General features: G+C 35.1%; 1 protein-coding gene and 1 long non-coding RNA gene across 10 annotated transcripts in view; one reads left to right on the forward strand and one right to left on the reverse strand.

Moving 5' to 3' along the window:
• LOC123693445 (tropomodulin-1) overlaps window positions 1-22354 on the forward strand; it is a 66599-nt gene extending 44245 nt beyond the window's left edge. For 2 of the 9 annotated variants that reach the window (XM_045638545.1, XM_045638542.1), the window contains exons 2-12: window positions 9291-9443; window positions 12657-12824; window positions 13973-14096; window positions 15100-15215; window positions 15801-15905; window positions 16405-16656; window positions 17247-17394; window positions 18641-18899; window positions 19512-19565; window positions 20069-20123; window positions 20817-20942. In XM_045638545.1, the coding sequence (XP_045494501.1) occupies window positions 9291-9443; window positions 12657-12824; window positions 13973-14096; window positions 15100-15215; window positions 15801-15905; window positions 16405-16656; window positions 17247-17394; window positions 18641-18899; window positions 19512-19542 (1356 nt within the window). In that variant the 3' untranslated portion in view covers window positions 19543-19565; window positions 20069-20123; window positions 20817-20942. Of the gene's footprint in view, window positions 1-7523; window positions 7613-9290; window positions 9444-12656; window positions 12825-13972; window positions 14097-15099; window positions 15216-15800; window positions 15906-16404; window positions 16657-17246; window positions 17395-18640; window positions 18900-19085; window positions 19169-19511; window positions 19566-20068; window positions 20124-20816 lie in introns of those variants that run through there. The other 7 variants (XM_045638548.1, XM_045638547.1, XM_045638546.1 and 4 more) reach the window with 7 other exon arrangements.
• LOC123693448 lies at window positions 993-16175 on the reverse strand. Its single transcript, XR_006751688.1, has 3 exons — window positions 16165-16175; window positions 11299-11302; window positions 993-1206 (listed from the first exon to the last, which is right to left on the reverse strand). It is a non-coding gene; the product is annotated as an uncharacterized LOC123693448 (long non-coding RNA).
• Window positions 22355-23038: the final 684 nt, after the last annotated feature.

Genomic DNA, 23038 nt, shown 5'->3' on the forward strand with positions numbered 1-23038 from the left:
CACGTATTCCGTTAAAGGTTGTGTATGGCAGTATGGGAGACTTTGCGACGAGCAGTGAAAACTTGTTAATTGCGCACTTTCGCATTTCGAAAGCATTGTTATTTAAATGAATCGAAATAACTTTTATGGTTGATATTCATTGATACTTTAAAATATTACGTGTGTATTTTATAAAGTATTAGAAATTTTGAGGTCATAAACCTTCAATCTTAATTCATTCATCAAATTTTACAACTTGCCAAAAGTTTATAACTAGTTGTAACTGTTTGCTAGTAGGTAGTGTGAATAAAGTAAACAATAAATACATAGTTCAAGTTTCCTGGTTCTCTGATATAATTTTAATAATGACATAATGAGTAAACATACGTATCACTACAGTCTCCCAGGCTTAAACAATTCCCCTGACTCCATTTGCCGAACAACTTCCCTTTCCTCGGCCGCAATTTTTGCCCTCAATTTAGCAAGTTCTTTATCTCGTTGTATTTGTCTCACGGCTTCTTCCTCCCTCCATCTCGCTTCCATCGCTCCATATGCAAATTGTTTAGCTATGCCATACATAACGCCTGCAGCTAACAATGCGTATCTTATTCCTCTTATCAGAGGAGAAACTTGCACAGGTGGTCCGAATGGTAGTGACATTATAATAGACAAACAACAACGGACACAGATTTCTTTATTAATTATGGAACAAATACCTAATTTAAATGTGAATTTATTTATGTGGCTCATGAAATATTTTTAACACTTTTATTGACTTTCGACAATTACTGTCGACTGTTGGTCGACTGACAATCTTGTCGCATTTTTTGTCATAGGCAAGTCATAGGTTTCAATCTGACAAAAAGTTCGTTGCTCTATTTAAAAAACTGAATCGCTAATGTTTTATTTTGCCCGTCACTACTTCTAGGTCAAGTCGAAGTCTTTATAGTTCAAGGAGTGTGTAGTTATTTTGTTTTGTTCATTACATTACCTATCGCGTCAAGTACCTAAAAAGAACGCTGACGGTTAAGCTGCGCATTGGCGATTTATCGGTATATTTGGTGTTATGAGGTGGTATAAGAATAACAAATAGGTAGTTGAGAAGCCACGATTCGCGAGCCTAGTTCAAAAATAAAATAATCGGCACATAGCTTACGTGCAAAACTCGATCCATGCGCAAACACACCCCATCACTTTCATCCAGCGTACTTTTTACGTGACGCGTACCTACTGTACACGCATTGATGATTTTCGGCAGGCCAGTGGCCGAGTGCAACTAAGAATACCGTTTGTCTCTGGTCTGCCGACCACCAATTATAGCAGACTGGCGTTCCGCCAGCGGTCGGCCTGTCGTAGTAGTGTGGTCAACAGGAACAACCATTTAACGAATCAATCACTTCACAACAAATCAAATTTCACATTTAATTGATTCAAAATTATTTAATTAGAACAACCAAGACGTTAATTAATTATTGCAATTGGTATCTGGCAGTTATAAGGAACATTATTAAACAAGACTCTTAGAGTCTAGACTGTTGCTTTAATATTATCTAAGTACTTAGGCACTTCTTAGATTACATTTCTTGGATTCTTGATAATCATTCATATATCATCATTATCATCATAATTATAGGTAATTTTGATCATTGCAAAAATTAAAACAATTCTATTAAATTGTTACTCATAATATATAATATAAGCATCTACCTACTGTATAATCGTGACTCTTCTGGCCTTTTAGAAGCTGGTGCCTGGTAAATTCACATGACCTTACGTCTATTATAGTATCTACCATATCATTGCCTTGAATAGCTTTTCTGATTTTTGTTTATATTACATGCAAATAATTCAACTTCTATGATAGATTGGTTACAAATGCTTTTTACTACAATTTTACTATAGGTACAAATAAATAATAATAGTGATTTTGTATCATTAAAGTAAGTACATAGGTAGTTATGTTTATGTAAACAAGATAAGGCGTCTTCATTTAAATTTGTGTTTCGAATATCGTTCTATTAGTATAGGTAGGTATTTAGTTATTCATGGCCAAGGCAAAAACCACTATTAAATCCATAGACTTATTTTATATTTATTATCATAAAGAGCTGAGTTGTAGGCTGTAGCCGTTATTCAGGCATTTTAGTGAATATTAGACATAGGGTTTTTTATTTTTGTCATCGATACCGATCCTCCAGGAGAGAAGATTTCAAACTTACCATAAAAATTACCCAAGACCGTAGGTAATCTAAATAAGATAATAATATTATGAACATAATAAACTAAACAGTTTACAGTTCTCTTGTATGTCTCTGTTATATCACTTGACGAATAATAAGGAAGGTCGTGACTTCGTGACGGGAGTTCAATAGCAACAAGTCATTAGGCAGGCAAAGAATGAAATAGACCATTGCGTAACCTCCCATAGTGACTGGAGATAATATATTATGACACCCAAATGTCACGACCTCGTATAATTTTTAACAACAGTCTTTCAGACACGCGCTGATATGATAATTGCTTTTGTTCTTAGAGTAGGCAGCTCTTAGCTACCTACATAATATTATGTGTTTGAATTATTTTATTCTTCAAGTGAAATTACTTTCATGCAGATCTTCTCTCTAGGTACTAAATATTTTTTTTATAGTAGGTGATTGGTCATAGGACACTATTTATAAGGCAGAAGACATTGACGATTCCATTTATAATTTACTATATTTAAGTAGGTATATTAAACGTAAAAAAGTCATTATAAAGTGGGTACCTACCTAACCAAAGGGCTATTTATATGGCTTTCAAATTATCAAAAATATGGGATTAAATTCTTCATGTCCAAATAATTTTAATTGTATTAATTGGTTGTAATTGTTTATTGCGTTATCTACATACTTATAATAACTACCTCTACCATGGGCGTAGCTAGCCATGGGCTCAAGGTGGGGCAACAATAAAAAATAATATGTAACTAGCAACTGTATGTACCAAGTATGTACCCAAAGTTATATCCAGGTCTTCAAATGCCGGCGGCCGTACCGCCGGCATTTGCGAAGGCATTCGCGAAGGCATTTGCGAAGGCATTCGCGATGGCATTCGCGAAGGCATTGGCGAAGTCATTCGCGAAGGCATTTGCGAAGGCATTCGCGATGGCATTCGCGAAGGCATTTGCGAAGGCATTCGCGATGGCATTCGCGAAGGCATTTGCGAAGGCATTTGCGAAGGCATTCGCGATGGCATTCGCGAAGGCATTTGCGAAGGCATTGGCGAAGTCATTCGCGAAGGCATTTGCGAAGGCATTCGCGAAGGCATTTGCGAAGGCATTGGCGAAGTCATTCGCGAAGGCATTTGCGAAGGCATTCGCGATGGCATTCGCGAAGGCATTTGCGAAGGCATTCGCGATGGCATTCGCGAAGGCATTTGCGAAGGCATTTGCGAAGGCATTCGCGATGGCATTCGCGAATGCATTTTTTCTAGTGTAGGCACTAGAAAAAAAAAGTGTAAAGTAAAAAGTATCAGTGAGTTGTAGAACGTGTAACACAACAAAAGTGAAATTGGATAAGTTAGTGGGGTAACTAATTGGGGTACTATACTCATTTTTCTTAGAGTTCATGTAACATAGAAGCCTCAGCTATTTTCTTTTTTCGTGTGTAATTCGTTATTCGAATTATTCTTATTCAAAACCACCTTATTGTTCACCTACCACACTACGAAATAGATCCAAAAATCTTCAGCCGTTTGGTCGCTGGGCGTATGACACTTGTTAGTTGTTAGTCAGTCAATTTAGAGGTAAATAATACTAATTATAAAGGTCGCATTTTCTGTGTCGCCTGTCGACTTTCGAGAATCGAGTGTGAAATTTCTTACGGATATTAAGCTTAGTAGTTAGTAGGTACTTCGATTTTTATATAGATTTGGTTAGGTATCTACCTACCTTCCAGGTCAAAGCTAGAGTGGGGCAAGCGCCCCACCCTGCCCCACCGTGGCTACGCCCATGACCTCTACATTATTTGCACATATATGTATGAGTATTTTATATGGTAAACAGTACTGTACCTACTTTTGTTATTGACCTAGCAGAATGAGATGTATAAGTAGGTAGGTACTAGGTAGTGTCATCTTGGTCGATTTAGGTTGTTTATTTGTTCTACGATATTCACTGTGGATATTCATCACAATCACATAGACATGTCGCAGTCATTTTTTAAATCTGCTATTTCATTGAATGTCTAGCACGTTCATTGAATGACGGCATTTAATGAATGAACTAAAGGAGAACTCGTAATGAAGTGTCGTCTCGTAGTGGAGCCATCAGTTCACTTCAGCCCCCCTAGCCAAGTGGCTTTCTGTTAGCGTAGCGTTCAATAGAATAGACTACGATTGTATGAGATTGACGTAAGTTGTAGATATATCTATATCTACAACTTACGTCAATCTATATCTATATCTACAACTTACGTCAATCTATATCTACAACTTACGTCAATCTCATACAATCGTAGTCTATTCTATTGAACGCTACGCTAACAGAAAGCCACTTGGCTAGGGGGGCTGGTTGCTAACACTGAGTGGAGCGTCGTTCAACGTCGTGACTGAAAATCATATTTACCTAAGCATAAGGTTTAGATAAGGCGTGGGCTAGGTTAGGTTCGTATTTTTTTAACTACACATAAATTTATTGAGCCCCGCTCCATTGGCTCGCAACCGTCTTCTTGTAGACGTTTGGAATTTTGTCGTCATTCAATGAACGCGCTAGACATTCAATCAAATAGCAGGTTCAACTAGATTACAAAGACACAATTATACCTAGTTTTGTTTTTGAAGTAAAACTTCTTTAGCGGCGTTGGGTATAAAATCTTAAACTCGCGTCAGGACACGTGGCCTGATCGAAAAAACGTAAGACGGATGTTTTTTTTTTAGCCCTTTTATTCCATGCGTAAAGACGGATACCATTCCAAAATATCAAACATGCTGAACGTTAATAATCAAGTTTTCACTTCTGCCGGCACTCCCGGAGTGCAACACGTCTTTTTTTTTTAAAGATTTATTTATGGTACTTATTTCATTAATTTCATACATAGGCTAGAGGTCCGCGCCACGCCGGCGTGCCGCCGCCGAGAGACCCCGGCGCGCCGCCGCCGCCGCCGGGTCACAGAAAAATTGGCGCCGAGTTCAAATTTTGCGCGCGAACACAGCACGCGTTGTTGTCTACAACACGGCAACGATAATAGACAATGTCTACTAAATCGATGCCAGATGTTTTACTCCAAAAGCTAGCCAAAAAACACTCCAATAGATTTATTGATGGGGATGACGACGTCGCTCAAGAGTGTTGGAGATATTTGGCTACGGCTAACCCTTCAGATTTAGGAGATGTAAAGGGCAACATTCTTAAGTTCTGGGAACAAAAAAAAAGTTGTTTTTCCTGGGCTTGCCGAATTAGCGCGATCGCTTCTATCTATCCTAGCTTCAAGCACGCCAAGTAAAAGGGTTTTTTCTGTAGCTGGGCTAGTCTTAACTGCGAAGAGATCGCGTCTAAATCCTGCAAAAGTTAACAAAATTATTTTTATCCATGATAATTATAAACATGATTTGTTACAAATCAGTAACATTCATTGCTATGCAGACGACAGTAGGGGGGATGCTCTTTATCCCGGCCGTGCAAACACCTCAAAGGAAAGCCTCAATGAGAGTCGAAACAAACTTGTGCCTGAAGTCGAGTCTTCTCTCCAAGAAGTCTCGGATTGGGGCGAACTTAATCGAGTTCAATCCCCTAAAGACACAGGTTTGCGCGTTCACCGCTAAAAAGACCCCATTTGTCGTAGAACCTCGATTTAAGAGTACTCCCCTTAGTATATCGCCGAAAATCGGAATCCTCGGAGTTGAAATCTCGAGTGACGTTCAATTCCGCAGTCATTTGGAAGCGAAAGCTAAATTAGCCTCGAAAAAACTTGGTGTGCTGAGTAGATCGAGACAGTACTTCAAGCCGGCCCACCGACTTCAGCTGTACAAGGCTCAGGTGCGACCGCATATGGGGTACTGTTCTCATCTCTGGGCCGGAGCCCCACAGTATCAACTCCTTCCTCTTGACCGCATCCAACGTCGAGCAGCTCGAATTGTCGATGACCGTAGGCTTTCCGATAGGCTCGACCCACTGTCAGTGCGGAGAGACGTTGCGTCTCTCTGTATACTGTACAGAATCTACTATGGGGAGTGCTCTGAGGAATTGTTCCACCTTTTACCAGCCGCACAGTTCCACCACCGGACCACACGCCGTAAAAACCAGTTCCATCCGCACCATCTGGATGGTTGGCGCTCCACCACTGTCCGCTTCACCCGCAACTTCCTTCCGCGTACGGTGAAACTATGGACCGATTTGCCACCTGCGGTGTTCCCGAACAACTACGACATTGGGGCCTTCAAGAAAAGAGCTTATTTGTCCATAAAAGGCCGGCAAAGCACCTGTAACACTCCTAGTGTTACAAGTGTTTATGGACGGTCGGTGATGACCACTTAACATCAGGTGGCCCACCTTTGCTTGCTCTGACATAAAAAAAAAAAAAAAACATTGCCAATAAAATTATTGGCAATGTTTATAATTATCATGTTCATCACTAAATAGTTAAGCTACTTGATTTTAATAAAAATAATTTTTTTATTAAACTTAAAGAAAGATTTTTTTACTGCCCGCCCACCCCCTAATAACTTTAAAAATAACTAGCCCACGCCGGCGACGCCGCGCCGCGCCAGGTGCCGCATCCGGCGCGCCGCCGCTGGGCTTTTGGACTGCGGCGCGGACCTCTAACATAGGCTAGAAATATCAAATAATTGAGTAGGCACCCCTTTTTTGAATAAGTGCATAAGAAATTATAAAGTTCGAATCGGAAATTAGAAACTAATTTAGAGCTTCGTAAATTAAAATACTTATTAATTGTTGATTAATCAGTAATGTGTGTGTTTATTGCGTTTAAAGGTGTATTTTAATATTTTAATAGCTACTTAATCAATTTTAATTTGTATAATGCACCTACCTACTACCTAGTACTTAAGTACACGAAAATACTCGTTTAGAAAGTGTTTTGAAAAATAAATGCGTACCTATGTGTAAAACTTTACCTATAATCTATATATTTGTCGTATACAATAAACTAAGTGCTGATTTACACAGGGTCAGTAGACAAGTCAGCGCGCCGAATTTCGGCGCCGCGACTGAATTTAACTGTTTACATAGACTTCAAGACTCTGTACTGACTTCAAATCTGTTTACACAGGGTTTTTTTTCAGCTCAGCACTGATTTGCCTCGAATTTGTAGTCAGTTACTGACCCTGTGTAAATCAGCACTTATACTAGTGTTAGCTTCTATTAAGTATTCTGTGCTAATACGTAATAATATTATTTATAGATTTTTTATTTAAAATCGAAACTTGATAAGAAACCGGTAATGGAACAAGCCTTTCTTTGTGACAATACAGACGCTTCCCTAGATACTCTGTCTCTTTTACTCATGTTGCATTTTAATAAGTTTTATTCGGTCTTTCGTATGTGCATTTTCCAGTCTCTATTTGGCGTTCATAGACGTTGCTCGTGGCGTTAAAATAATAACCATATTTGGATTTTAAAAATTTCATTAAATAAAATGTAAGCAAACAGCGATATCTAAACTGAAATGATGTTTTTGCGCGTTTATAAAGTAGTTGTTTAACAAATACGTCAACATTCGTTTTGTTAGTTCTTCGTATTGATTAATTGGCCGTAGATAACCAAAAAGGATCCAACCCACAAAATGTTACTTTTGAGTTATTGAAGTTTGAAGTTTAACCTGTGTTTGCTCATATAAAGACTTGCTTGTGTTAATTGCTTCTTAAGGAAAAGTGTGTGTGTCAATGTATATTTTATTCTTACAAACAAATTTTATTGAATTTAGTTTTATTTCTTGAAATATTCAGCTAAATGTGTGTTAGGATCCTTTTTGATAAAACCTATTTTCAATTATGATAAGTGAATTTTCATTTCGCAAAAACGATTCAAAGTAGCTAATTGCTACTAAGATCCTTATTTTTTTTTAATTTCATAAATAAAACAACTAACTTTCAATTTTTTTTTTTCATTATTTATATAAAACATATTAATTCTATCCGATTTACTATTCTTCTTCGTGTGCGAAGTGCGGTTCATCGCCATATCTACATCGTCATGAAGTCTTGGATTGCCCCCTTGGATTGATTTATAGAAATCCAGGCAGTATTTAGATAAATAGTCAAAGATTGACTCCAAATCGTCTAATTGGGCTTTTCTTTAACATTTGGCCATATTCATTGAAAATCATTATCAGATACCTCCGAAGATTTACTTTTCGAGCCCGCCCATACATACAACTTTTGCATCGACTAAACTGATCTGTCGAGCTGTATTCTCCTCTTGAATTCAACATGACTAAACTGTTTAGTCGATGGAGGTGCGCATACAATCGATTTCAGTCTTAATAATTTATATCCCCAACAAACCTTACAGTCTTCTATAGGCAATTCTTGAATGAAGGTAATAAAGATCACATGAGCGCGTGATCGATAGTTGTGCGAGTAATTTTTTTTTTGTTACTTCGACATATTCGTCAGCTTCGTAAATTTTTTCAGGTATTTTCAAAGTTCTTCTATTTTCGAAAAATCGGTATAAAAAAGGCAAAGATGTGTGACCCGATCAAGATACTTGGAGTGTGAACTTAATGCATGCCTAACGCCTCAAGCTTTAAATACATAATATTCAGTCTATCCAAATGTTCTGAATCGTTTTTGTTATTAAACCAGTATACATTTCTACAAAATTCAGTTTAACAAAAGAGATCCATGCTTTCTGAATCTTTTTAGTGATTTATCTATTGCATCATAATATCATAAAAATTAAATATCTAAAAGGATCCACATGCTTTGGATTTTTTTAAACATTTTAGTTTTGTGTTAGTTTCTTAGACTGAGCGTTTTACAATATGATCCAAGAAGAATGGATCGTTTTTACGAAACTAAAATATGGCTTCTCCATACATGTGGGTTGGTACCCAGTGTCAATTTAACGTCAAAATATTCATATTTTACTTGGATTGTTTTTGCTAATCGAAAATATAGACCTAGACGAGCAGTTTGGTATATTTAACTCATTTTCGGTCATGTTGTGGGTTGGATCCTTTTTGCTTATCTACGGCCAATTTATATTGGGTGTGGTGTACTGAAGCTTGTCATGTTTATTTACCGTAAAAATACTCCATTATGTAATGATTGAGCGTAAAGCCAGTGTGTGAATTCGTGTTAATTTGTGGTTACAGAAGTCGTCAAGTACGAAGACGACGACAATGACGACACCGGCCAAACTATACGGAAGAGAGTTGTCTACATACGATGAAATCGATGTCGATGAGTTACTGGCCAAACTATCGCAGGAAGAGCTGACTATGCTCGCCAAGGAAGTTGATCCAGATGTAAGTTTTTAACATATTGATATAGGTATACTGTTAAACTGTTAGTACTTTAGTAGCATAATTTTCTGTCAAGTGAAAAAATAAAATTCATCTTTTACTATTTGTGCAGTACCTACTATATTTATTAGATTGAAGAGCATTTGTCCTACTATAACTAAGTTAAAACATGTGCAGTATGAAATATCTGATTGCAAAACTGTTTCATAATAAATTCCAGAAAATAGCATTACATATTTCTATTTTACCTAGATAATAGAAATACTTAGATAGTAGGTAGGTAGGTACTTAAAAAGTAACTTGAAACATATTTTATTGATATGCACTTAGATTATCCAAGTGCTTTAGATTTCTGTCCTTAAAACCATTTTATCAATTGTAATTAAGATTAGCCAAGCCCTACTTCATTTATTCTAATAAAACATGTGACAAAACATGATAAGATAATTAATTTTGAGTACCCAGTACTAAGACATTAATAAAATACTTTTGTAAACACCAAATTTCTAAATGAGCGATCTGATTTTTAAATGTACAAGTATATTTTGTATTAAAAGCAATGATCACTAAAGTTATTTATTTTTTTGGATTTTGATACTGCTATAAATTTTATAATTTAATGTTTATTCAAATCAAAATCATCAATAAAATTTGCAAACTTAAATTTACCATGGCCACACTGCAATACATGGATTAAAATGAGAATCTTTTAACACAATTGTCCGTATTTAAGCAAAAAGGAACCACCCAGCAAAAATGCACTTCTGAGATATCAAAGGATTTACAAAAAAATTTGCAGCTCTGTTAGATGAAGTAAAATTAATATTTATTTTATTTAAATTCATTGATAAATTACTTATTTAAGTATGTGTATATAAATTTGCTCTGAATACTCTTAAACTTTCTAGATAATTAAGAAAATGTGCATGTGGTTCCTTTTAACATTTATCAATTGATAGGTTTTCTCTTATACAAAAAAGAACCACAACCCAGGAATTTAATGATATAAATGAAACTATGTATTTATAATATCGGAATAAAGCTTTATTAAAAAAGATATATAAAATAATACATATAGAGGACGTTTATTCGACGTTATCATCAAATTGGATTTCAAAATCCACCGTGTCTAGTCCATCTATGTGGTCTTCTATTGCATCATCACTAATAAGATTGTTATAAAAACTCTGTGCATATTGTGGAATGAGATGTAATATGGCCTGAATATCGCTTGACGGTGAAGAAAGCTTCTCCAGAGGCATCGACGTATAAGGTTCTTCATTATCTTCTGTAATAAAAAGAAAAAAGCTTTAAATCAAAACAATAAAGCCGTGTGGCTTTTATACGTAGATATATGGTGAAAGCAAAATATTATTAGTTCTAATAAAGTCTTGTCCCTACTAGACGACTAAGTATGTTGTAGGTACATGCGCCATGTACAAAAAACTGGCTAAGTGCGAGTTGGACTCGCGCAACGAAGAGTTCCGTACCATTATCCATAAAAACGGCTAAAAAATCACGGTTTATTGTATGGGAGCCTCTAAAATATTTATTTTATTCTGTTTTTTTAGTATTTGTTGTTACAGCGGCATCAGAAATACATCATCTATGAAAATTTCGACTGTCTTACTATCACAGTTCATGAGACAGAGGGACAGACGGACAGCGGAGTCTTAGTAATAGGGTCTCGTTTTACCTTTTGGGTACGGACCCCTAAAAATCAACAGTGACCAAACCTAGCAAAAATTAAATAAACTTGTTAAAATTTTCAATTTCGCGGGCTAGGGCCTTGTTCCGGTCAAAACAGTGGCAGCGCGACTTTTAAAATCAAACAAATAATTATATGCGCTGCATGTACTGTACTGAATCTGAATCTAAACGTATTTTACCAAAATAGTAGGTAGGTACCTAAATAGATCATCGACAGTTGTTTTTAAAACAGGGTTTAGTAGTTTCATCTCACAATGACAGATGAATCGTAACAAAATGACTCTTAATAATTCGACTCGCCTTCGTGAACAACAACAGTGTCGTTAAAATACGTAAATCCACACAGGATTCCTCTTGTACTTACTAATTAATGAACTATCTTTTTAAAATCACTCCACAATCGGGAATGAATCAAAAGTGGATAAAGCGTATATAATACCTGCATCTCATAGATTCAATAAGTACTTATATGCATTAAATAAAACTACTTACCCGTTGTATCTTCATTATTATCTTCGGTGTTCGTCTCCAATGCTTTTCTTACCAATTGCTTCCTTATTTATTTATTACTAAACATTTTCACATTTAATTTTAAAGGTAATAATTAACAAAAACAATAGAACTTACTTCGCGGAGAAAAAAAAACGGCCGTGACGTATTCGAAATACTTCGCTGAATGTCACCTATAGGTATTGATTATTGACAGATGTTCGACGTTTTACTTAAAAAATTGGAGTTTTGCACTTTGAGCTATTAATTATGACGTAATGAAATACGTTGTTTAAAGATGAGAAGCATTCTGCATTGTGCACAAGTCAAGGCATTTGGTACCGTATAGCGATGATGGGTTTCAGGATGTTTTACAATATTTATTTATGCATGATAGAACCGAATGCTTGTGGTTTTATTTTGCAATAAAAAATTACAATTAAATTATGAATTTATTTTACGCATAACCATACCACAGAAACCTGGTTCCATTTTGTGTATTAAAAATAATTGTTATTAATAGAAATATGTGTAATGTATAATGGTACCAAGTATGTGCGGATCTGTTTTGTATAAAATGACATGATAGTAATATCGTTTATTTGTTTGAACAAAGCAGTCCCGTGGTGCTGTGGTTCGGTTTTGCTTCATATGTATTATTCTTTGTTGCTGGTGGTTCCTTTCTGCTTTTAGTATACCTTGTTTCCAAGGTAAAAATCATGTGGTTCTTGTTTGTATAAGAATTTAGACCACTTTTAAATGAGTATTCTTCAAGAAACGTAAAAAAGCAAATTTGTCGAGTGGTTCCATTTTGCATAAATACGGACAATTATAAAATAGGAAGTATCTTAAATTATCAAATTTGAATGCAAGATTATATTTATCTGATAAACAATCAAATCCATCAAAGTTTATAATAATAAGAAATCTTTGTTTTCCAATAATTCTACATCCGAAACTACCATGAAATGCGATATACTTTCAAAAAGATGTTTCATAACTGTTTAACTATTCCAGGACACCTTTTTACCACCATCACAAAGGACAAACTATGCTTGTGAAAAGGATCCCACTGGCCCATTGAACCGTAAGAAGTTAATTGAACACATAAACAAACAGGCCCTCGAAACACCTGACCGTCCAGAGGTGAAGCCCTATGTCGCTGGTGTCATTCGAGGGAAGAAGGTACAATATTTGATATTTAGTTTCTATAGCATTCAAATTACAATGAAATTTAGCACACATAAAGAGGGTAACTTAGATTAACACATAGGATGGGTTTTATCCCGAAATCCTTTGAAAACGCAGGCGAAGCTGCGGGCGGAAAGCTAGTGCTAATTATGTAAATTTTTAAAGAATAGGACAAATGGATCATGAGCCGTTATTCGAACTTGTGTCTTCCGTCATTCTGGAGTGTTGGCTGAGTGGGCAGGCGTTGCCCCTGAATGGGGGGTTTGAATACTATAAATATATAAATTTCTATTCTTTAGAAATTTATAAGGTTTACCTTAAAAAAAATATAACATAATAACATATAATATTTTTACATAGTAATTAATTATTATGTTATACTATTTTTTTTAATTGCATAACTATTTTCAATATTTAATGACTTGCCTGATGCTCATTAGTGTTTTCTAACATGAATCTGTTGATTATTATATAATGTCGTTTATATTATTCTAAGTAAGAATATTAAAGAGCTGAATAGTAAGTCAGTTTCTTTCACAAATGATGAAATGATAAAATGATGAATAAATTCTATCAAAATTATGTCCCAAATTACACTGGCTTTGAATTAACCAAATCATAGTATTTTCTTGTTTGATTATAAGCCATCAAAAATGAGAAATTAGTAGTTTCTTTTTTTTTGTACATTTATAAATTACCACCAAATCAGTTTACATTATATAATTGCTAGATTATACAAACATCTAGATTTTCATTTAAATAAATCTAATACTTATAAGCCTCATCATCAGTTTTGTTCATTATGTTATGTGTATGCTTAAAAATACCCATAGGAAAACAACACTGATAAGATATTTCCTAATACTCCTAACAGTACTCCTAAATATTTTGTTGGTATTCATTCAATTAGTAAGAAAGAGTGTTTATTTGGGCATTAGGTGTTTTATTGTCTTTTATATTAATAAATTGAACGGAATTAATTATGTACTATTAAATTTATTAGAAATTTAGTTATTTAATTTTTAAATTCATGAATCAAATCAATATTCTTTGTAGTTCATCAAAATAAGATTGCAACAAAGATCTTTTTCAGACAATCTAGTGAAGTATATTTTCTTAACATTATCCCCTTATGTTTTCAGTGGATCCCACCACCGCCTCCAGAAAAAATTCGCGATGCCGACGAACAAATAACAATTGATCTCGGTGACGAATATGAACAAGCACTAAGTAGCGCCTCGCAGGAGGAAATAATCGACCTTGCGGGTGAGTCATTTTGATAATAACACCCAATGCCATACCTATGATACTACTCTAATTGCAGTAAGAGCGTTATCATTCTTGTTTTGTTAAACTGTTCACTACTACAATTATTTTTAAGCAGGAAATTAATTAATTTCACTCATAGAAATTAAATTGTATACTTTTATGCAATATGAATATGATTTTAATATGTTATATGATACTCAATTGATATGAATATTATGTATATTTTAGGTTTAGAGATATTTATTCCAAAGACAGTTACATTACAGTTCATTTATTTTTGAAATTGTTAAGAAAAATAATGTCACATGAGTATATAATAAATTGGAAGCTATTGTGTGCTCCATTTTATATCTATTTTATTTACATTAGCTGGAGGTATTGGCAACACTTGGCGCATATCCAGGATGTTATTGATGACTTTAATGTTGAATTTTCTAAATTGTTAAACATTTTACAAAACTGGGATGTTGAACTTTTGAATTATAATCCTATAAGTGTTGTGATTTGTGATTGTGTGGGAAGATAAATGGTTGTAAACTATTGAGCTAATGTTTTGGAGTTTTGAATTAATCTAATTTTATAATGGAAAGAGGAAGGAAAAATAGGTTCCTTGGGTAGGGAATTTAATAGAGATTTTGAATATACAAGTATTTTTATTATATAAGAATAAAAAAAAGACGTGTGGCACTCGGGGACTGCCGCGGTAAAGCTATTGCATAGCATGCCTACAAGCCACACCTCCGAGCCCGTCGGAGTGGGAAGCGTGAGGTTTTTTCGTAATGATAAAACCTATCCTATCTCTCAAGTTGGATTGAACTGCACATGGTGTGTGAATTTTATTATAATCGGTTAAATGGTTTAGGGGTCCATTGAGGACAAACATTGTGACACGAGATTTATATATATTATAAGATTAAGATGTTAATAATTTTTATTCTGTTATATTGTTAATACATCCAAAGCAATGTACATTCAATAATATGCCAAAATTAAATTGCAGCTATTCTCGGTTTCCACTCTATGATGAATCAAGACCAATATCACGCATCATTATTGAATAAAGGACAACCCGTTGGCCTTGGGTGGGACGGTATCACTAAAGCTACTAAACCTAAGGTATGGAGTATTTTTTTTTATTTACAGTACAGTATTTTTCCCATAAATAAGCGCAAGGTAAGCATTGAAAATTATAACAATTGAAGTTAAATTGTGTATTGTGTACATGTGATTCAAAACCAGAATATATTCGTCAGAATACTTACTTGTGCTTATACGTCTTATTCAATAATAGCAGTGATTTTACTAAAAATATTTTTTTTTTACTTTAATTTCATAAACTTGGTGTATGATGTTTTTTTTTAATAAATAAGCTACTCACGAAGCGAAATATAAAGCCTATGTGACTTTTGAATTTGAATTTTCGATATTGGTCCATTAGTTTCTGTGTGAAAACATTAAAAAAATTCATACAAAAACAAGAATGTTGCCTCTTTAAATTGAAACTTTATTTCATCTTTAAACTAGCTGTGCCCATAGCCTTCCTCGATAAATGGGCTTTCTAATATCTAACACCAAAAGAATTTTTTAAATCTGACCAGTAGTTCCCGAGATTAGTGCGTTTTAACATACAAACTCTTCAGCTTTATAATATTAGTATAGATATATCTTCATCTCGTTAAATAAATGTTTGTTATTTTTCAGGTATACCCAATGGACCCGCCAAATGACGCTGACCCCGACGACACCATCAAAAGGGTGCAGGAGAATGACCAGAAATTCACAGATCTCAATTGGAATAATATTAAGGTAAATGTCATTGATTTACATATTTTTTATTTGAATTAGATTATATTGTTTTCGTTTATTTATTCTAAGTGGATAAAATATGCTAATTAAGTTGATATAACCAAGGTCCAAGCTGTTAGTATTAATATTGAATTAACCTTGAATATACTTTTCCTTTTTTGTTATGGTACTAAGAATAAGAATTTATAATCGAATATTGAAATGAAATGATCACAAGGCCACGTTTATGCTTGTGAAACAAATAATCGATCCATTAAACTCAACTGATTTTAATGTTTGATTGAAGGATTGATTTTTATTTTTTATAATTATTCAAATAGATATAATATTATTTACATGTAAAATAATATTATATTTGCAATTAACAACTTTCCACACACGTAAAAAAATTAGTTTAATTTTGAAATTAATTTTTTTGCCCAGGTCGCATCGAAATAAAAAGCATCTTTACCTATCCGTGTGTAAGAATAATTTCACACCAATATCTCGAATATTCCAGAACATAAGCGATGAGAAATTCGAGAAGCTCTTCGAAGCGCTCAAGACGAACACCAATCTGGAAGTGTTGTCCCTGGTGAACGTCGGTCTCAACGACCGCACAGCCCAGTTGCTGGCCGATGCTCTTGAGATGAACTCGACTCTACGAGTGGTCAATGTGGAGACGAACTTCATCAGCCCGCCCGGTGTAGTGCAGCTAGTTAAGGCTCTGCTCACTACCAATACGGTGGAGGAGTTCAGGGCTTCTAACCAGGTAAATGAATATTTTTTATAGTGATACCATTATTACAATAAACAACTCGATTCACAAGCACGCTCAAAATTTGTCCGATGCAAAACTCTGCCTACGTGCGAGTGTATTAAGCAGAGTTTTCTAATAGATGAATAAAGGTATTAAATTCAATGAAAGTGTTGTACAACACCGCTCGGACATTTTTCAAGGCTGTTTAATAGGCGATTGTGAGTGTATTTGTTCCTAGTATGTTAAAGATATAATGGTAATTTTTTCATGAATGAATTTAGCATTGGTTGCGCTTGATGGTTTTTTTTTTAATGTAGCTATGTTATAAGAATGCACACACCCAGTACAGCAGTGTTTTGCAATACTGATTTTCGTATTTGTTTGTGGTTTGAAATCCATACTAATATTATAAATGCGAAAGTAACTCTGTCTGTCTGTCTGTTACTCAATCACGCCTAAACTCCTGAACCAATTTGCATGAAATTTGGTATGGAGATATTTTAATACCCGAGAAAGGACATAGGCTACCTTTTATTGCGAAATATGTACCACGGGCGAAGCCGGGGCGGACCTCTAGTTATACATAAATTCCATACTTCCAGCGGTCGCAAGTGCTCGGCAACAAGATCGAGATGGAGATCACGAAGCTGGTGGAGGCGAACCCCACGCTGCTGCGGCTCGGGCTGCACCTCGAGTACAGCGACGCGCGCCACCGCGTCGCCAGCCACCTGCAGAGGAACATCGACAGAAGTCAGTGCACTTTTGAGTTTTTAATTTTTCGAATTTCGAATTCGTTTCCCGCCATGTTTTAGTGGATTTTTTTTTTATTACCGGCCAGTGACGCGTAGATATTACATGGATAGTTTTTTTTTTGTTATTATTTTAACCGGCCAGTGACGTGTTGGCGCGTGGATTAATTTTTATTTCACGGTATACGTTTTTTTTCTAATTTGACTGCGGCCAGTGAAAAGAATTGAGTTCGTAGTATTTTTTTTTTCATATATTTGTGTATGGCCAGTGAGAATTTCTGTCAGGTGGATAATTAATAATGTTTTTTTCCGCCATTAATAACTAAAAGAGAGCTGTTTTATAATTAGTTGGGTGTGTTTGCATAAATAAGTGGGTCAACAAATCAAAAAATGTCGCCCTCATGCATAATTTTACTTATCAAATTGTTTTTTTTTTTATGGTGGGAAACGAATTTCGAATATGTGCTTAATGTAATATGATTCTATATTATGTGATTTTTTTAAGATACAGAAGGTTTAGATTTTGATAAATTAGAATTCATAGCCTATGATTTCCAAAAAAAAAAGTTTCTAAGTATTCATATACTTTTGAAAACTTTTGATGTACTGGATTAAATACCGATTTTTTTCTGTTAAATTTTTTACAAACCATTAAACCATATAGTTTGTTGTTCTATTGCAAAAAATATTTATTCATAGATAATGTTTTCGCCAATTTGACGCATAAAATCTTACTGCTGACAAACAAGTTGAAGAACGAAAATACAATTGTATGGTAACGAGCTCTAGTGTTTGATTAATGTTATTTTAATTTAGTTATATATTTCTATCGATTGACAGATTATCATTTATATGTATTTACATAAAAAAAAATTAAACTAAACATTTCGGATTATAGCATTTCGAACTAAATACCTACTTCATTTATTAGTATCATTTCAACGTCGATACATTTAAAAACTATACAGATGGAGGAATCAAGTGGCCAGAGCATCGCCGACGCTCACACACGTAACAATACATTATTTTTACTTTCAATCCCATAACGTAACCTTCGCCCGCACTAGCGACCGTAGCGCACTAGGCGACCATCCTCGCTGATTAGAGACCATCGAAAACACAACAATCGAATCACGCTCGCATCGATTCATACACGCAACCGATCATTCGACGCACCGAAACGCGTCCGGAGCGCGCGGCCGAGCGATGTGTGAATCGATAATCGACGTCGATATCGATATTGTCAGATTGCCGAGTGCAAAAGCGCACTAGCGTGTCGCTTCGGCTGCGCCTGCCGCGCGGCAGGCCGGCCGCCGTCGGCATCGACCCTAGCCTGTTCAACCTGACGCCGCCCAGCGCGGAGACGCCCACGCCCACCGAGACGGTAATACAGAGACGGGGCGACGAGAGCGTGGAGGGAACAGTCCTCGTCCCGGCCGCGCCCGCACACAACGGCGACGCCCACGAGCGCACGCAGTTGCCCGACTTTAACCCCAACCCGTACTCGTGAGTAGTCGCGAGTCGCCCAGTGTGTGCCGTCTGTGACGCCGGTCAATAATGCACTCGTGTTGCCGCTCGACGCCGGCCCGGTCGCACCGTTTGACTTGCGATTTCGCATTAACCCCCCGGTCCGCCCGGACCGACTCCTGTATTATATGTGTTGCATAGTGACAGTGTTTTATTCCATTGCAGTACGGAAAGACCTAACGCTCCGACTCCAGTTCAGGTTCTTTAACCTGCAAAAGGAGGCGCGTAGCCAATAGAACTCTGATAAGGTCAGGCCCTGAAGGGACACGATGTTGGCACGCCGGCGTATAACATACTTCGCTTCGATTAAAGCTTTTTTACAGTGTCGATTGAGTTTCACTCACAATAATTCACTGCAGTTTCACGAGCCGAGAACCGTTTCTGATCAGGTTTCCGTAAGGCTGCATCGCTAAATATGTCCCTCGCTCTCGTGTGACATATCTCTCTAATTACTCTAACAGTTTCATTATTTAATGCACTTTGAATAATTCGATTTGAATCTATCTAAATTTCTTCTATGTTACACTTAACAAAATTTATCTTCAGATTTTTTGTCTTTAATATTTTAACCGTAAACAATTTGATTTTTAGCCGAGAGGGGAGCGTAGAACAGAATGATTAAATGTAGAATCGGCGCCAAAATCGGTAAAAATCTATTTTCGTTTGGCGCGAGTGAGATTTTTCGGGAATAGCTATTTTACAGCAGGCTTCAGCTAATCACACGCTTCGAACGATAGGCCTTCTAGTAGGGTCTCGGATAGACATACTATCTGTTACGCAAATAAAACCCAAACGTTGTTATGTGACTCTAATTCTACGCATGAGTGTTACCACTAACAGAATGACAGTGTGACTTTATCTTATTTACAGCATGTAGATATTGACAATTTTTTTTACGAGTATGTTATGCTTGATAAGCATCATATGTTTTTTCGTTATCTTTATTGCGCTATCGATGATCACGTTATATTTTTAATTAAAAAAATAATTAAATGAGAAAGATGATCCTGAAGATCCTTATCTACGTGAACGCATCTTTTCAAAGTGATTCATATAATTTTGCGTATTTTTAAAGTGTGAACATTGAAAGCGCATGAAGTTTGTATGTATGTACATAAATGCCCTTACGATGTGTGTGTGTATTGCAGTACGCCAGCAGCGACGGAGCCAAACTAGCGCTTAGGGGACGCATCGTAACATGTGGTGAGTTTTCGAGAATTATACGCTGAAATAAGGGTTCAATAAACTATGGGGTAGTTTTATATCGCAATTATAATTGTAGTAATGGCTCATTCGATTTTAATAATATAATGAAACGATGTTATCATTGCGCTAAACTATTGCAACACTCTTTTACTTCTTCTTTACTTTCTGAATAATATTTATTTTGATATTTAATAATCTCTTCTTTCTTCTATCTACTTCTCTTCTTTCTTCTTCTCTGCTTGGTAGCTGCTGTTGTAAGAAAGCACATTGAGGTAGTGTTATTCATTCGTTGCATTTACAATGTACATAATTGTTGTGTTATGCATGAATATATGTTGTAATGGACCTTGTGTGTTCTTACAAAATAATTACTACGACAAAATTAATATTAAAATCACAATACAAATCACACTTTTACATTGAAAGTACATAGTAGAAGATGCTTTGATACAACGCAATAATACACTTATGGAAAACAAACATTTGATATTCATATTTTTAAAAGTAAGTAAATATTTTCTACACGTTTTGTGCCACTACTCAATAATGAAAGTTATTAAACTAAACATGAGACATTACAAATTCAATTTCAACGAAATAGTGAGCAAGATACAAAATAATAAACAATGGTACACTATACTCAACAAATTAGAATTAATCAACGAAGTATTAACGAATATTTCCTTTCAGGTGGGAGGGTTCTGCGCTTGACTCGATTCACACGCAGCCGCAGCTACGTAGTGGGTTGGATCCCGTGAATCCATAGATTTACACATTTCTCTCAGAAATGTCGACAGGAAACATTATGATCCCATTTCTGATGCAATTGGATTGGCTAGTTATTTAAATAAAGAGCTCTGATTGGTCGTTGAAATTGTTAAATCGATTGATTTCGTGTCGATATCTTTGAAGAAACTAACGTTCTGAGCTGCTCTCGCCCCGCGCTCGCTGCCTATACCTGTCCACAATCTTTGTAACTGTGTAGTTCGATTGACATTTATATTGATAAAAAAACTTTATATTATTCAAAGCTTCGTCACTTCGCTTGAGTCGGACTATAAGCTTGTTTCACATGACGATGTCAATTTTTTATTCAAATACATTTTTAACGTCGTTCTTTGGAATCTAGCTTGACGCTTTGCATAATGTTTTTAAAGTGTTCACAGAGGTCGCTTTCAAAGTGTTACATGTGCGCTTTACGACACTCGTATTAAATTTTTCTCGTATATTCTTATTGGAATGTTTTGACTACACAATCACAGAGACGAAAGAGACAGAATTATGTTTGTATGTGGGTATCTGTGCTCGACAGGAATTGTGAATTTATTACCATAAATAATAATTCTTTATAGCTAGACGATGGCCGGCCCATCCCTAGATTGTCTATGGTGAACTAGAACGAAATAAAGTCACAATTTTTGTCCATGTCCGAATGAATGTATGTTTATTAATTCTTAATCTAGTGTGCTAATGAATCGTATTAATTTTATCATTTTAATGAATTGTAATATATGTTAATTGTGTACATTCCGTTAACGCTTAACATGCTTCTCCTTTAATATTAAAAATTGTAAAAAAATACATCATAAGATTTTTGGGATATAAATATATATTTTTTTTACATTAATTTATTGTTATAAAAATGAAGTGTTAAGGACCTAATCTGGCTGAAATTATAATATCGACCAACCTTATATTATTCTATGAAAAGTGACATAATTTTGTAGAATGTTTCAACGAGAAGTCATGTTCCGCGTAAACGGAGGATAAGTTTCAATTATACTATAAATCATTAGGTTTTATAATCGCAGATTTTTAATACCGCATCGAAAACATCTTTTTTGTACAGAGGAATCTTTTGATGTAAAGAAATGAAAAGGCTTTAGGTGTTATCGGCTTCATATATAACCTGTAGCTCTTTGAAATTTGCTAATCTTTTATTCTTTGTATATTAATAGTTAAAACGTTGTGATAAACATCATGTTTTTTCCATTAAAAATGCTTTGTTTTTCAATTTCATTTTAAGATTATTATTTGTATATGAATTTAGATTTTTTAAATATTCTTTTATTGTACCGATATTGAGATGAAATTTTATTATTTAATGTAATGATAGATTTTATTTATGTTTATTTGACTCGGGAGCATTTTGGTTCAAAGAAAACCTCGATAAGTAGAGTCGCAGTTCTGTAGTTTGTGACAAAAAGTAATAAAGTACATAAACAATATTGTGTTCTTTCATTTGATATCCCTTTGGTTCTTTTACATTATTTAATATACTTTCAATATTAGTAAACCCCCCCCCCCCCAATATTATACGTATATATTATACGATAAATTGATTAAACTCAATCTCAAACATTCGAACTCAAAGATTTATTTATTCAATTGGACTCCTTCTAGAAGCACTTTTACTTTTTACCACGGATTCGGAAAGCAGTTTCTACGGAGAAGAAACTGCAAGTCAATTAAATTTTCATTGCAGAAAGATAGTAATTCCATATTTTTTAAGCGAGTGTGAACTAAGAAGTGATTTAGAACACATAAGTTGGTATCCGGTAGTTAGAAAAGCAAAAGCAAGAAAGATGAAACACAAATGCCTGCCTGCCTAAAAAACAACGAAACTTTATTACAATCTAATGATTTTATTCCGATGATAGGTACTGTATGACTAAATATGGATCAACGAGACATACCCGATTTTGATTTAAATTATTTATCGTATAACTTCTCTTGCACGATGTCATATCAAGAATCTTTATATGTAAATTTTGAAGATGTTCGTGACGTCTTTTAGATATCAGGCTGTTTTAAAATGGCATAAAAATGTCAAGAGGGCAAAGTCACGAATAAGCCTGTTTTTGTTTCACAAATAAGAGGTGTAAATTATTAAAATTAGGAAAGTACAGCTA

Source organism: Colias croceus, chromosome 7 (genome assembly GCF_905220415.1).
Source record: "Colias croceus chromosome 7, ilColCroc2.1".
In the NCBI taxonomy this organism is placed as follows: Eukaryota; Metazoa; Arthropoda; class Insecta; order Lepidoptera; family Pieridae; genus Colias; species Colias croceus.